This window comes from Musca autumnalis, unplaced genomic scaffold (assembly GCF_047663935.1).
Source record: "Musca autumnalis isolate F117 unplaced genomic scaffold, ASM4766393v1 scaffold_2, whole genome shotgun sequence".
Lineage (NCBI taxonomy): Eukaryota > Metazoa > Arthropoda > Insecta > Diptera > Muscidae > Musca > Musca autumnalis.
Window position 1 is genome coordinate 113,442,668 of NW_027411755.1, and position 17,859 is coordinate 113,460,526.

The 17,859-nt window shown below is 35.6% G+C and overlaps 1 protein-coding gene across 2 annotated transcripts in view; it reads right to left on the reverse strand.

The window, feature by feature from the left end:
- The window catches only part of LOC141394499 (contactin-3-like), a 271,316-nt gene that overhangs the window by 27,545 nt on the left and 225,912 nt on the right, over nucleotides 1–17,859 (reverse strand). For both annotated transcript variants that reach the window (XM_073969006.1, XM_073969008.1), the window contains exons 6-7: nucleotides 14,188–16,371; nucleotides 13,688–14,089 (exon numbers count right to left, since the gene is read on the reverse strand). In XM_073969006.1, the coding sequence (XP_073825107.1) occupies nucleotides 13,688–14,089; nucleotides 14,188–16,371 (2,586 nt within the window). The remainder of the gene's footprint in view (nucleotides 1–13,687; nucleotides 14,090–14,187; nucleotides 16,372–17,859) is intronic.

Genomic DNA, 17,859 nt, shown 5'->3' on the forward strand with positions numbered 1-17,859 from the left:
CAAATTTTTAGAAATGGACCTGAAAGGAAAATTTGGAATCAGATGCAAAAATTTGGAAAATTTGCTAATGGAAAAGAGATAAAAATGAATTAAAAAACACTCTTGGAAATGAGATGAAATGATGAACATTGCACATAGGGTGGGGGAATAAAGTTTACCTAGGGTTATTCATTTTGATTAGTTTATAGGAAAACTCCTTAAAATGCAGTTCTGCACTAGTTCCCTTATCTAGTTAACACTTCACATCCAGTTCATTAGCTTTGATTAGAATTATCACTAGCTCTCAATCGTTCATTTATTAGTTAGTGAGAAACCACATGCATGCACAAAACATAAAGCTAGGGAATAAAATTTATGGGATTTGGAAATTTTTATTCGACAACGCAATGTTAAGTACAGGACTTCTTCGATTCTAAATTGTATAAGAAGATATTTTTGCGGTGGTTTATTAAGCCGCAATTATATATAATAAATTATGTAGGATTCTTAAAAATGTTCTAATTTCAGTGTTCGTTCTCACTAAAAAATCAATGGCAACTTTGTATTGTTGTCATTTAGACGTTGGTATCATAAATAAAATGCTGAATCGGATTGGTGCTCGTTCATTCATTGATCTTAGTTCAGTGCAATAAAATAAATTAAATCAATAGTTTCTAAGTTCCTTTAAAATTATCGTTCATTTGAACTAGTTCGTTCATGAATTAAACAGCTGTATTTCACATACAAAATGAGTTCCTAAGCTCTTTTAAGCAAATCGTTCGTTTGAACTAGTTCGGTCACAAATTATACAGCCTTTTTTATATACAAACGCTTTTTTAAAAGAATAGTTTATTTGAGAAAAAAATGTTTTCACTGCGTGCATGAAGTGAAGATAGCTCAATGAGTTTCACTAAGATAAATAAACTAGTTTCGAGCAGTGATTACTATGGGGGTTATTCTGAATGAAAACTCCCCTTGAGATTTGTCTCTGTTACTTTATTGTTGGCACCAGTTTAGCCATTTGGCTAGGCACCGTGTTTTAATAAAATTAATTAAATTAAAAAAATAATAATAACGGAGGAGTGAAAAAATTCACGGGTATTTTTCATTTAGAATAGCCCCCACTTTAGTATTTTCAATCCAGATGCCTTAAGCTTGTGATTTAATTTGACGAAATAGTGAAAACGGTTCTGACCACCTTGACAAAACTCCTCAAAATGAAGGGATGCATGTAGACTTTATCCCCATATTGTAGGTATATCTTGTTCTACATCTTGTAATTTATGCCTGAAAATATTTATTCAACTGGAAAATACCTCTGCATCTTGACAATCTAGTGATACATAAACGAATATGCTATTGTTAGAAACCATTTTAATCAACAACAATAAACAATGTGGCTTAAAAGTGTGATGGCCCAAACATCACATAACACCAAGAACAATAACCCTTGTTGGTACATACTAAACACAGTAACAACATCAACAACAACAATAGTGACACTGTAAACATAAATGACAAAACAGTATAAGCGCAAAGAAACAAAAAGAACAAGAACAGCAGATTACAGTTTTTAGAAAGTGCACAACAATCACTTATTGTGGCACTAAAACACGTACAACATAAACTTACACATGCATACACACTCACACACTTATTTTAATGTGCAAAGAAATCTGGAAAGCCATCATGGTAGAATGTTGCTTGCAACCAAGCCATCCATCCATCCACACCTGAAGGAAGCGTTTCTTACTAAGCCTTGCATTTTTCGCCCAGCCAAGCATCAAACTTTGATGTTGTGCTTTTGTTGCATTTCTTTATTTTAATGATTATTCTCAAGAAAGTTGTAAATTTTTGCAACGAATGGGAAAAATGCAAAGAAACCCTGACAGTGTGGTTGTACTCTACATGTGTACATGGGCAGGTGGTATGTTTGTATGTTGCGACTCCAAGGTGAAGTAGCATGCGCTGAGCTAGGGAAAGCCACACAACTCAAATAGAAAATAAAAGTGATGAGAATATCAACAAACCATGCATCAGCATTAATGTTTATCAACAATAAAAATGTTTACTGGGTTATATGGATATTCTTAAAGAATGAAAGAGTGCAGTGCACCGGTAATTGCAAGAGAGATGGGTGAAGTGTGAGTAAATGCCAGGATTGCAATATTGTAGTCTTGCTAAAGCGCTGGTTCAATAGTGATTTATTATTCTCTACAATAAAACGTCGAACAGTTATTTGTTGGGGAATGAGAGGATTGATTAATTAAAAGGAGTACTGTTACACATTGACTACCTAAGAAAAAACTTAATAAAATTCTTTCATTTAATATCGTACCTATTTAAGAATCCTATAATCATAACTCATAATTTCGTTGGCACACAAATAACACAAGACAACACGAAAATAAAACCAAGAAACATCCAACCAACATGCTCGTTGTCTAATTAAAAGTACATTCTGTGATATAAACTTTCAATTTTTAAGATTACGAAATGCTATAGCTTTTTGAAGGGTAAAAGACTCGAATAGCATACTTTTTTACATCATTCCAAGTAAAAAGTAATTTTAGGGTAACCTTCAGAGTGTGCTGTGTAGTTCACTGGCAAGCAGTCAAATTGCTGCTTGTGGGCATCCTTAAAGCACCAGCATCGATTGTAGTTTAGTCGTTGCAGTTTACCACTGCAGTTGACTTCAATTTTACTTTTCGTTTTTTTAAATTAAAAGCTTAAGTGACAATTTACAGTTAAGCTATTTTTATGGATTAAACTTCTTACACCTACGGGGGAGAAAGGAAGGCAATTGAAAAACATTTCTTTTTACAGAAATTATATTTAAAAAAACTTAAAAAAAAAAATTAAAAGTTCTGCTGTATTTCGCAAGTGAGATAATAAATTTAACAAAATAAGAACAAAATGCAGGAAGTTTACAACTGTTATTAGATTAGGAAAAAATGTGTCAGTTAACACTTGTAGAAAAAATTTGTATTTTATATGGTAAATTTCAAATTTCTTTTGCAATTCCATTGGAAGAAATGTTAAAAAATTTTTTGCGAGCACATCCGCAATTTTTGGAACATAGATTAAAAAAAAGTCGTGGTTTCAAATCTGTTCGCGTTCACAAAATTGGATGCTGTGCTCCAAAGTTATGGGGGGTTTTATTCCCTTATAAAGAAAAAAATATTTAAAAATTCCATTTTTGCTGTAATAAGAAAATGTATATATAAAGCGTTAACAGCATTTAATATCTATCCGTAGATGCCTAAATATTTACTAAATGTATTTCTATTTTTGCGGAAAATAAATAAATTTAATATATTCTAATTTAGAGTCCAAATAATACTCGAAAAAATAAATTAAAAATGCGTACAGACGCGTAGGAAAATATGAGACCAAAATTTTAAAGATAGGATTTATAACTGCCATATTACAGCAACAACAAAAGACGAAAACTTATTGTTCGAATATTATTTCAAAAAAATATATTTTTTGTTCAATACGAAAAATAGAAAAAATATTTTTGGGAGTTATTCTACTACTTCGCTAAATTTCGATGCAAGGACTGACGGACTTTGCTGAAACGTCTTCAGGGAAAATGCGATGACAACCCCGAAAGTGTATTGCTTACTTTGATAAACAATAGGATTATGAAATAGAAAGTAATATTGAAATTACAACCAAAGAAAATACATAAAAGTTAAAAAACGTATAATTCGCGAATTCGTTAAAATCAGTTAAGGCGCATGCGCTTTTCAGATACAGCGAGTGCATCTCTATCAATATGTAGCGATTTTTCCACTTTTCATTCAGCGGCCAAAGTGTGCCGTCAGCTGCATCTTGCTGTTCAAAAAACCTTTATGTGGGTAAAAATTGCGCGATATACATAAGATTATAAGGCGCATCCGATTTCAGTGACCGCCTATAAAAAATACGTCATTATAACAAATTTTAAACAAATTCGTCAAGAACCGCGGATGTGCTACCAAATTCTATTTTATATGAAATATTACTCCAGAATCTCGGTAATTTATGCCACACGGTTTTGGAAAATAATATCATCGCGTATAAAGGATTCCATTTATGTAAAAATTTCCTACTTTCAAGGTATCTATAACCGCCGGTTTAGTGGATGGATTTGAAAGCAGAAGGGTTCATTAGATCCGGCGCGTAAAAAAACTAAAATCACGCGGGGTTCAAGGGCACCTAAGTCACAGTTGTAAATTTTGAAGCCAAAAAATAGGTTTTTAAAGAATATTTACACACCAAAATTTCGACTTTGGACTCCTATTACTAGGGGCTGTATGAAGCACATTCATGAGATATACATCAAACGACGCGGAATCACGAGTTCTATAATCCAATAAATAGTTTGGGTAATTATCTGGTTGAGCCCTCCAATTATAAGAAAAATTCAAAAAACCCAGATTTCAAAACTTCAAAATGTCAGCATCGATTTTAGGGGGGGTGCAGTGTATATATCGAAGTCATACATTAGAACCATGTTGCCCAAGGGGTATTTTTCAATTCTTACTTTGAGCTCAGGTCTGAATTTTCCGTGGTTTGCCCAGAAATCAAGAAAGAACACAAAAAAACTTGTAAACTTCAACACATTTTTACCCATTTTTTAATATTACCACCAACACAGCTTCCACATAAATTATTTGTTATGTTTCATTTTATGCGGCCCCGGCTAGAACACTTCAATTAATATAAATATATTGATATTGTATAAAATATATTGACAGTTCGCGACTTATTAAATGGTGAACCTCAACTTCAACGATTGTAAAACATTTTTGAATATTACCATATATATTGGTAAGAAATAAGTTAAATTGTTTAGACAAAGGAACACTAAATATTATATATATTTGACAAATAATAATAAATAATTTAATTACTTTTTTGTTAATCTTTCCAATAGATTTAGTTGAGAACAAAATGTGGTATTTAACATATATTAAAATCTTTATTGTTCCCAATGGCAACTTTTTGACATATATTTATAATAATTACTACAACAAATAAATCCAATTTAATCATTATATTGTAGTTATCAATGTCAAGAGACCATAATAGAATATATCTACACATACAAATCTTGTGTCAAACATAACCATCACAACCGCAGATGATTCCCCTTCTTAAGATTGAATACGACGAATGACCCTTGACAATAAATCTTAAATAAATATTCTCTTAATTGACGTTTAATTATTTTATAAAATCTCTGTGAAAATTGATTTTAACAACCATTGTTCGTGTACATTTCGTTTTCTTCCAATTTAATCTCTTCAAATTCAAACAAACAATTTTTGCTGCAATTAATTAACAAATCTCTTGACTTTATTCATAGAAATGCATTTCCAGGGCGGGGATCTTTGGATTATTAAACCGCATGCACTTCTATTAAGTTTCTATACATTTCAACACTTTCAAATGAGTTCTTTACCACTATGCCTTCTTCACTAATGAATTTGTGAATTCATTTGAACAAAATTCATTTAACAAATTATTTAACCCAGATATGCCCAGCGTCCTATATATAGGACACACAAAATTCTTACTAATTTGATATGTTATGTTAATCAAAGTACCGTTTATTTTGGTGATATACTCAGTACACATCTGTAGCTCTTGGGATATTATGTGATTCCATTATTTTGAGCTACTATTTTTGAGTTTTGAGGTCTAGTTCATCGAAGTTGCCACCGATCGCTTAGTTTTTACAATGATTTGCGTTATGACCGATTAATTATTGGGTAATTTTATAACGAAAACAAACACGATGTGGAGCCTACTACGAAAAAACGTTAACTAGATGCCGAAAAGGTGTCTTTGGACTATATGTCAAATGTTTTGTGTCCCATAACTCCCAGTTATATGATAAAACCCTGTGTCCAAAAGTGGCCTCAAAAACCACTTTTTTCAAAAATTTTTTAAAAAACATATAAACATACTGTTATTGTTTCACATTTGCTTCTTAAATAATATAAAAATACTTTTAAAATGATCACGATCAAGCAATGGGCATATCTGGGTTAATACTCATTAACACTTATTGTTTTGTGCGAAACGACTCCTGCTACACAATGTCAGTGAGGAATTTTAAGTACTTTTTAAAGGGTTATTGAATGGCAATAATACAGAAACAAAAAAACAGCAACCTAGAATATGTTGAGGTTTAGAGGCAATGCGTTAAACATTATATAGGGGTATGTTTATAAACAAAATAAAAATATAATAAATAATAAAAAATATTAAAAAAAATAATAAAAATATTAAAAACAAAAATAATAAAAACTAAAAGTGGAAGTCTATAAGAATTTATTAAGAGGAAATAATGAACCTAATTTCTGAATCACAAATTCTATGCCGTAATTTATTAAAAAACAACTAACAGATTTCAGAATAATTCATGGGGCAAAAATAATTAGTAATTTATGCATTTTTTACAAATTTCCAATTCAAAATGTGATTTTATTTCCATTTGTTTTTACAAATGTAATAACCCCATTCAACATTTTTGGAAAACAAAAGAAAACCTCAAAAAGTCTGTAGAATATTGTATTGTTGAACAATGCCAGGGATAAGTGGTAAGCAATTGTTATTGTTTAGACCACAATTTCATTTAAAACTAATGCTGCAACTATGGAAGTAAAAACCAGCCAGCCAACCAACATCAGTGAAAGAAGAAATGGCAAAGATGAAAAAGAGTAGTGCATAAAAATCTATGCAAATGTTAGTTGTTTTGTAATTTGCCATTGCATATATTTAGGCTTAATGGCTAATGAAAATTTGGAACATGGATATTAGGTGGTGGTGTTTATAATTGCTATACAAGTAATGGCCACAACAATAAAAACAAATGTTATGGCGAAACAAACAACAAGAGAAATAATAATAAACACTAAAGAATTTTAAGAACAATTTTCAAAATAAAAACTTTTTAAATGAAGTTATAAGCAAGATATGCCATTTTACAGACTAGCTATGGGACATGTGAGTATTGTATGAGAAAAAAATGCGTATGGAAGCTTTTCAAAAAGTCATTATAAAAGAACGTAATTTTTTGTCAAGTGGTGTACAAAAATTAAACTTTAATGGCTGCTGCACACACAAATTCAACACTTTTTCGGAGAAGTTCGCAAGCCAATGACAAGAACATAAACTCAACACTAAATGCACATGGTTTAACGAAAAACAGAAATTCTTAAATTGTTTTTGAAAATGTTTCACAATTATTTTTTTTTTTTGAACATCTTCTTGTACAGTCATCACTTGATGATTTGTAGCATACTTTAAGGCATACTATATATTTACTAGACAAGAAATATAAAGTCAACATGGCTCAAGTCAAATGTTAGGTTAGACACAAAAAAAAACTTAAAAAGAACAGCAATGAATCTTAAAACGTTTAAACTCATTCTTTACATATCCTGGCAGAAATGAGTTATACAAAGTACCCAGGCCACCGAGCAGACAAAAATACAAAGGCAAGCACAACTTGTGTCTCACTCAGTCCAACTTTGTTATGACTCATACAGACCCCAAGGCAATATCTTTACTGGTGTCATTTTGCACCACTGCTAGTAGTAAGTGGGGTGCTGCTGCTTCTTTTACTTCATCTTTTTTTCATTTTTTTTTAATTTTGTCATTGCCTTTCATCAGTGCTTCCACGCAAAGCGGCAACATCTGTTGAAAGGAGCAAACATTAAATAAACAGCTTTACACTATGCCCTTGCGTTCTAGGCGAGTGTGTTGTTGGCCAAACCTCAACATGCTATACAGAAAAAATACACTTCCAACCTCTTGCAGCAGGAATCTCATCTCCAATGATGATAAAATAAAATGTAAAAGGATACAATTTGAAAGGAATTTTGTTAGAGAAACAACTTTCTCTTTGAGTAAAACTGCATCATATTTAACATAAATTTCATTTGCAAAATAGTTTATGTTGGCCACAAAGTAAATGCTTTATATTTACCAACAGCAATGCTATCGTTGTTCTTTTAACTAAATACTTACACTGTATGTATGTACAGTCGAACATCTCTATAACGTTACGGACTGATGGGGAGAACGAATTTAATAAGTTGTAGAGAAAATTCGTTATAAAGAGACTGCTTCGTGTGAGAAGTCATATATTTGTGTTGTAATAATATTCGTTGTATCTCCACAACGAGAGAGATGCGTTTGTTATAGAAAAGTTCGACTGTATGCACTGGAGATGTGCGAAAAATATATTCAAATGTTATGTTTACTTAAGAAAAAAAATGTATCAAACTGTTTTTTTAAGACTGAATCATTCTTATTTTCACACAAACAACACTTTTCTACAATAACAAAAGCTTAGTAGAAACTCGAACTTATTTCGCTTCGTATCGTCTTTGAAAAACAGGCAATAGTCGTAGATAATGTACGCACTGGCAGGATGAGTCGCATTTGTTAGGTCCATTGGAATTGGATAATCAGGGCACCGACATTGTCGCCAACGCTGATGACGTATTGCTACTGATATCTGGCAAATTCTTTCTACAATTTCGGAACTTATAGAAGGAAGCGTAGCAAGGATGCCTCTATGGGTCAAGGCAAACGTGAATCCAGCGAGGACAGCACTGGTATTGTTCACTAAAAAACGTAAGTTCGGCAATTTTGTGAACTACATCTCTTCTCCGAAGCTTAATACCTAGATACAGTACTGCACTGTCAGATGCAATGGAGAAGGAACTTTGCAGAGAAGATTAATCCCACTTTATTCGTCCAATAATTCGATCGAGAAAAGCTGGGGACTGATCCATCGATTATATATCGCTCATTTACTCAAAGAGTGACACATTCAAAAAATCCAGTTTTGAGAAAAACGCGTTTTAAGTTCGCGATTGGAATTTGACTTCTCAACTTAAAAAGATTATTACACAAAAACTAAAATAACTACTTGGACCATATTTTGCAAACAGCTAGCCAGATATCAGTGCTAAATTTCTGTGCCAGTTCAAGCATGATTTGAGTTGTTTCAGTGCTTCATAAACTCAAAAAACTGTTGTGTTGAATTATGCGAAGCTCGTAGTAAATAAGCTGTAACTCGTTTAGTTTTAGATATACCAGCATGAAAATTTGACACAAGATAAAGTAGAAGTTGTAGAAAAAATAGAAATTGCCAACTCAGAAATCGGATTTTTTGAGTTATGCCACTCTTTGAGTAAATGAGCGATATGTACTTTGGCCCAACGGTACCGGCGGGCATGGATGTATTCTAAAGGAATTAGGAGCAGACCTCAAATTGGAACATTGTGGGAAGTTAATGATTATATATCACTTGCGATTTGAAGATGTAGATGTTGTTATCCCAAGTAGCGATGCCTGGAACCGAAGTAACCCTCCTCTGGAAGGCCTGAGCTTCTATGCAGACGGATCCAAGATGGAAACAGGTACCGGTCGTGAATACTCATACAAGTTGAACAACGCCTGTAGTATGTTCTAAACTAAAACCTTCGCGATCAGAAAAACTACAGGATTGATAAGAAGTTTCGATGCTGAGATCTTTGAACCGGTGGATAGTCAAGCGGCTCTTAAAGCAATCAAATCCTTTAACATCAAATATGAAGCCGTCCTTGAGTGCAGGGGCCTAATTATCGCATACGTGATCGAGTTATTTCGATCGATATTATCAGTATTTGGACTACGGCATCCGTTATCGAATACACTTTCGAGGGGAATCTTGCGAGTCACACATTTTCTGTCGAAATGATAATTTTTGTGGCATAAAACGAACTTTAATGGAACATTATTCAATAAAACTAATCAAAATCACATACTAATGACTTTTTCCAATAAAATGAGTAAAAAATAGACAAAAAGGGACTGTTTCTTAAAAATTAAAAATGCGATTTTTATATTTTTACATATTTCGGGCCACTATTACTTTTAATATGTTGGGTACTAGGACACTGTGACATTATGGGAAACGAGAAGGCAGGTGGACTAGTAGGACATGGATCAGAATCAACAAGTCTAGCAACCACTGAATCTACCAAATCAGCCGTATGTCACCTTTGTCGACAAGTTGAAACGTTCTTTGATGAAAGAGCCAAACAATTGTGACATAATGAACGTAGGTGCAACGTGTCAAAAGCCATTTGCCCAACTATATCAACAAGCAGAACAAATTCACTCTTAAATTTGAGAAAAGCTGAAATCAGGGTACAGGGGTACTTTACAATTAGAGCCTTTACCAGAAAATGGAACGATGACGATGTTGATTACTGTGAAGATGAAAAAGAGACGGAGGTAATAGAACATATTTTATGTCGCTGTCCAATTGGTACAGATTGGTAACAGTAGCATACTTTTAGGAGCTCTCAGTGTATGTATGACTTTTAATATGAGAGGTCCATATTAAACTACAATAGGTGTGTTCGTTTACTAAATAATTTGTACAAATTTGTAAATTTGTACTGTAGAGTCAACGAACAACATCCAGTAACAATTTGTACAAATTTTTAGTAAACGAACACACATAATGTCAATGATCATTTTCCAAATACTTTGCCTTATATCACACCAATCGCAACCCCCATTGGATAATTTGAAAATTCTAATTCTATCGTTGTTCCTGTTGAGAAGGATATTCCCCGACAAACCTAATATTCATTATAATATTGATTTTGAATATAAATATTTTTTATTCATTTGCCCTAATCTTTGAAGCCATGTGCTTTCACATGCCAACACCCTGCTCTTAACAATATTGCCATGGAATTTGTGGTTGGATGTCTGGCATTAGGTTTTTAGTTAATATATCTACTTTGCAGGGAAGATGTGACCAGTTGTTTACATTACAGTGCAATGCAGCTGTTGGATATAAACCCGAACTATTGCACCATAATAGAGTAAATAAAATTATTGATGCAGTAATACATTAAAGGGACATACATACATACATTGGTAAGCAAGTCTATTGATGGCAGCGACATTTCTGAGTACTTCAACAATTCAAAAGAATTCTCGTACTTGCCAATCCGTTGGCCTCTGTCATAACAACATTGCCCCACCTATGTGTGTGCCAGATAGCATAGAAGTTCCTCCCTGTCCCTTTGGAATCTACTTGTACGTGTAATGTAATTTTTTCTGAGACCTTATTAAAATGAGGTTAGTTTTATGGTAGCTTTTATTTCTCATATTTCTCTTTTGAACTTTGTACCGATTGTTCTAACATCTTCTAGTGACAGTTTTTGTTGACAAATTCATTTTATTTTCTTCCTTTTGCTCTGTTCGTTTAATGTCAAATTATACTCAAAACATTGCTATTGTTTTCAAATGCTATGTTTTTGTTTGGCTGTTATAAAATAGTTGGCCATTTCAAACCATAAGCTGCTCCAGTATTTGCCACTAATACCTTAAAGCGTTTGCACTGCATTTAGCAAATGTTTTAGTTGTTGCTCCTGCTTTTTTGTTGTTGTTTTTTTTGTCTCTACTTTGTTCCCCTTTATTTTGTTTCCACAGCATTTAAGTTGGGGTTTCATTTAGCCGGGGCCCTATCTACAATGATTGCTGCCGTTGTGGCTATCGTTGTTGTTGTTGCTACTTTTGTGGTCTTTGTTAATACTATTGCAACTACAATAGCAATTGTTGTTGCTGATTTTTTGTTAATTGGCTTAATGCAAGTGTAGTTTTGAGTTCAATGCTTTACAATTTGTTTCATGTTTAAAGACTCGCTCTTTGGAAACAAACGATTGGAATTGTTTTCCAGCAGTCAATAGGAAAAAAGTAATCAACAACACAAAACAGTTGAAATTGAAAGCGAAAAACAAAGACAAATTTTTAACATTGTGAAAGTCTGAAGAGAGTAAAATGCCATTGAGAAAATGTCAATTATAAAATTGATAAAAAAAACCTGAAACAGATCTAATTGAATTGGAAATTATCATATTTTTAATATTTTAATCCAGGACATGCAAAAACAATAAACTCTTAATTTTGTATTTCTACTAAGAATTAGCACTTCCCTCTTTTAAACATCACAAGAATATTTTGTTAACAATATAACGTATTGGAGAAATACCAATTACTTCTGAAGTCATGACTAAAAATAAGAAACGAAAAAACAACAACAACGAAGCAAAAAATAAGAAACAATTTAATTTGTATATTGGCTTTGTGTGAGTCAGCATCTCATGCAGAAATCACGCACGCCCCCTAGAGGGCAATACAAAATTAATTTCTTCTTTATGGCTATGTCTACGATTGCAATTCCAATTTTTTCTCTTTCTGTTTTCTGTCCTGCTTGTATGATGAAAGATGGTCAAGAAATTAAAACAGAGTTTCAGTGGTTGTGGCTCGGTGTGTGGAGCAGGAATTCTCAAGGAATTCTCCAACAGAGTGCAATAACCAAAGGAATCGAGACAAATGAGAGGCTAAAATAGAACGGCATGACTATTCATATACAAAGTAATAAAAAACACAGCAAATTGTAACAAATATTGAATAGTAAAGCAAAAAATATAACATACATACATATGTACATTTATATAAACAAGGAGTACAAATGGTGAGACACAAACATCCGTTGCCAAGTACTCTCCACTCTGTGTTAGGACTTTGCACAATGGCCGCAAACACTTTTGCACACATAGAACAACAACAACAACCATAAACAATGGCAACAATTAATAATGAATCGTTTCTCTGGTGAAACATTGTAAATGCGTAAAACCACAAAATCTACCCAATCATTTACTCAACGTACATACACACACGTATATTCACAGACTTGCTCATGGCCACAAACACTGAAAACAGCAACAAAACATTGAATGCAGTGTTTGACAGGACATGTGGCTTGGTGGCGGCTTGGGGAATGGCCAACAGCGTAAAGGAGCAAGAAGTATGGGAATAAACCACACTTGAACAAGGACAAGGAATATTATTATCGACCAGGTGGGGAGTATGTAAAACCATTATTAAAACAACAACAAAAAATTAAGTATTATTTACGTGCGTTTGTGTGGTACATACATACATGGTGTATCTGGCGGTGTGGAACTGGTAAACAAAGAACGATTAATGTTTATTTCATTTTTCCTACACCTTAATCCGATACAACAGCTTGCGGTGTGAAAGCAGCCACAGGTAACACAACTGCTGTTTCAACAAATTCCCTTACAAACTCACCAATCCTCCTGCACTGACGCCGAGAGACGCTCGCAAAGTAGAAAGCAAACGAGAAAAAATCATTTATTTGCCTTAAAAAAGGAAGTTCGTTGCAAAGCATTGATAAATAGCTAAACCAAACTTATTCTGAAATGTCCATTGCCAGCAAACGAAAGCAAAACAATGCTCGAAAATATTCTACTTAAGTTTCAAAATATGTAATTCCAAGTGCATCTATGGATAACACCGCAAACTCGAACAAACTGGCATTCCTTTATTCATCCATCCATCCATTACAATATGGATGGCCTCTGCCTCTATATCGCAACTAATTGCATTTCACTTTAGTCGAATGCCAAGAGAACTCATCATTGCATGCAATTTTTCTTCGACCACAATTGCGCCCATCGCTGGGAACAATTTTCGTAATCGCTCACATTCTCATCCATAAAAGAGCAACACTTTAAATTCCATTGAACCACAATAATAAATGGTAACAAATTTGTTCTTTGTGTGAGTTGGAGTGCGTGTGTGTGTTTGTTCTATGGGTACTTACATTCATTGCCAGGTATCGTGTGACCAGGTATTCCTATACCACCGCCCACAACACCACTGCCCGGATGATAGCTATAACCATTTTGTGTGGCATATAAGGCACTCTTTTGCTCCTCCATACTGAGCGCCAAGTCCATGGAATGTTCCAGAGCCTTATTGTCCAGCCCACTGGCCGGGTAGTAGGGTGGCGGTGCCTGACTCTGCTGGGCAGCAACAATTGATGGCCGCACCGAATCCATTTCATAATCTTTGGCAGCGGCACTCTTTTTCGATTGATTGCGCTTGCAACGGCAGAACATGAGCAACAGACCAACGAATAAAGCAAAAACGATACACGAAACGATTATGGCAATTAAGGTTGGTGTGGCCAAAGCGGATGCTTCCGCAATATAGGACCGGCCAACTGTAAAGACAAAGCAAAGACAAGACAAAAACAGAAAAAGTGTTTAATTTTAATTAAATTTCCAAGACAACAGAGGGAAGAGGGGTGCGACTACTTACTTTCGGCATCGGTATAATCACCACAGTGCTCATGATTGGAACGCAAGCAAAGCTTTACGCGTACGGTGGGCTGATGATCATCTTCCAGGGCCAGAGTGTTCATGTCCTCATCTTCATCACCGTTTATCGAATGACCCAGGGCACGACCAGCTGTACTGCGTCGGGGAGCGACTAAACGATCTAGAACAGTCTCTTTAAAGGTGGGTCCATTGCCTGATAACTGTAGATTCACTTGATCTATAACTTCCCACGCAGCCATGGGTGTGTCGCTGTTCATCATGGTTTCGACCACGGCTATTAGTGACAGACAAGTGGCTCCCACATTAATACCCAATGTACGAGAATTGGGATCATAGGTGACATGAAGTGGCGGGGGGATTTTGCTTACTTTTGTGGTGGTCAAAATTTCATTTGAGTACTGGGAGCTACCCTTTGTATTTAAGGCATTCACTTTGAAGGCATAGCTTTGATGCTGATCCAGAGGGGTAACTTTACACGGATTGTCACGGTGGCAATCAAATTCCATCCATTCAGTGTTGCTGGTTGCCAAAGTGGCGCAATCGGGAATCAATTGTTCTTCACGAGGCATTGGTACACGACGATAGCTTACGAAGAATTTTGTATTGCTAATGCCGCCATCAAAACCAGGATCCCATGACAATGTAACATAGTTTGAACCAACATCGATGGCCCGAGTATTGGTGGGTTTTTCTGGAGGTCCTTTTTGTTGTAGGCGTATGGGTGCACGGATGGTGTTCAGTGAATTTACAACACGACATGTATATTCACCGTAATCGGCGTGTGTAAGAGAATTGATGCGTAGGACGGATGTGTAGATATCATTGTTATCGGTGGAGGTATTGATTTCATAGTGGCCATCAGAAGACATGGTCAGAGGAGAAGGATTGTTACCAAATTGCCATTGGAATTCTGGTTTGGGATATGCTTGCACTTTGCACATAACTTCGGCCGTTTCACGAATGTCATAGGCCACTTTATTGTATTGATGCAATACAATGGGTTCGTGTTCTATGCGCAACTGCATGCTTGAGTTGGCTGAGTTTACTTCATTTTCGTAGAGACATGTGTAGAGACCCCTGTCGCCTGGCACCAACTGATTGCCGTTGGGTCGTGCTTTGCCACGGAATTTCAACATACTCTGAACAGTTACCATGCCATTGGGTCCTTGATCAGGATTGGTTTTCACTTCATACAGGTTAAGTTCGGGTAATATTTCAACTCCATCTTTAAGCCAACGAACGGTGGGAGCAGGTTTGCCCTTGGCACTGCAAGTAACCGCATAATCGGTATCGGCAACACGACGAGTCATGTGTTGTTGTAATTTGGCCAAAAATTGGGGTGGTTGGTGGATTTCCAAGACAATTGTGGCCATTGTACCAATGCCCAATTCATTGACAGCGTGACAGTGGTACTTGCCCTCGTTGCCCAAATGAGCCTTCGGTATGGAGTATTGGGGTCCCTGGGCCAAAACATTTTGTGAGGCAGTAAATTCCCCATCAATGTCACGGAACCAACGGTACTGTGGTACTGGCCAACCTGGTGGATTTGCTGAACACGTTAAGGTAACACCATTGCCGACATGGACAATTGGCTTATTGGGTGTTATGTACGCTTGGCCAGGACGATGACGTACCAACAATGCCACTGTGGAATTTCCAACGCGTTCAGATCTTTCTTGGCCATATGATTGGATAATGTTTACTGCTCTGCAAATATAACTACCAGCATTTTCAGCTCTTACCGAGGACAGGGTCAATACTTCACCCGAGTAACGGAATTCCGGGGCACCCTCTTTCAACCACTCAACCGTGATGGGGGCAGGATTCGAGGTTACGTTGCAACGAATATTCACAGTGTCGCCCTCTTCAGCTTCGCGAGTTTTAGTCTCAATTACAACTGTTGGAGGATATAGAATATCCAAAATTAATTCCTGCTCGCCCGTCTTGCCCAAATTGTTGTCAGCCGAACATGTGTATTTGCCGGCATCCTGAATGCTGACACGATGTATGGTGTGGACAAGGCTTGAACCAATGAAACGGCCATTGCGTGTCCAGCGTACATTAGGTACTTTGGGCTTAGCATCAACATTACATTCTAAATTTGCAGTTCGATCACGTTCGACACGCAGCGGATTCTCTGGACCAACTTCAACGCGTGGATAATCTGTAAAGAAAACAAGAAAGCATAGCAAATTTAAATACAAGAATATACAAAACATTTAGGGTGAGGGAGGGCTGGTGGAAATGATAACAACAATCGAAAATTAATATACACAAAAACTGTGGCGGCATGTACCAAAAAATCATAACTGAAATCACAGGTTCCCACCCAAGACAAATGGCGTTGTTATTGGAAGATACCTTGGTGATGAGCACGACTAACAACTTTAATTGAATATATTGGTGGGGTTGGCCACCGCCTATCCGAAGGAACTGAATTGGCAAATAATGATTTAGTCGCCAGCAAACACAGTAAAGAATTATTAATAACCTTTCGAGTGTGTTTTTATTTTCGTTTTCTTTGATTCTGTTGGTCTTTTCCTCAGGCGGTTTGTTAGTGGTAATCTTGAGGCTATCTATGATTGTGATTCATGGTTAAGGAGACTTATTAAAATTCAAGCACGCACATCCTTTTTTGTGTCTTCTATGATTTCTCACTGTGTAATCTAAGGTTAATTGGCTACAATATTTCATTGCAATATCAACAAAATCTGTGCAAATCATGGCTCATTATTGTGAGGTAAGGAACTAGAAGCATTTACTTATGAGGCAAGCATTCAGGCAATCATAAATTCATCATCATTCAGCACAAACCAACGCCATGTTAATGGCGAATCAAGAGGCATGTTAATGTCACACTCCATATTCTCATGCAAGATGACGACTGCCTGGTTAGCTGGTGGGGTGATTAACGCTACTCAAAGTTAGCTGAGTTCAAATGAAATAAAACAAACCCTTCTATGGCTGCCAAATGGAGATGGTCATATCCCCGGAGAATTCTTTTATTAAACAACTGGCAGGTTGAACTGTTACCTGTAATTAAAACATTTTTCCACTAACAAAGCGCTGATGACTCTCTTTTGGTGTCATTCCGTTTTAGTTTAATAAGTTCTTGGAACAATTGTGGAGAACATATAGAGCTAGAAGTGGCAAACAATTGCAAAAATTGCAAAGTTCAACAGGAGCGGCTGTAGCATTATTCCATTTCGAATAGCCACCACCACATCATGATGGCAAGTGTCCACAATTCCACAATTAAAGTGCACCAGGTGTAGCCAGTGTACAAAACCACTCGCATTCCAATTAAATAGACTGGCATTTTATTATGTAGCCAGTGGTCGGTTGTGCTCGGGGTTTATCAGTCTCTGTGTATTTTGTGGGGGGCTTTTGGTGGACAATGTTGTCTGTCGTTTATGGAACACTAAAGGATAGAAACAGCTGGCAAAAGTGTTCAATGGAAAAATAGCAAATGAAGCACATTTTTAATGACACTAATAAAGTCACCAAAGACAAGAAACTGTTTACTTAGGATTTTATTTGCCTGCCTATACTCGTATGTGTGTGCTTTCGCATGTGCAAACAAATTTCAACAATGGCTGCAAAGCTTGTCGATGGGATTTCTATGTCGTTAAAAGTTTGTTGAGAAATTGCA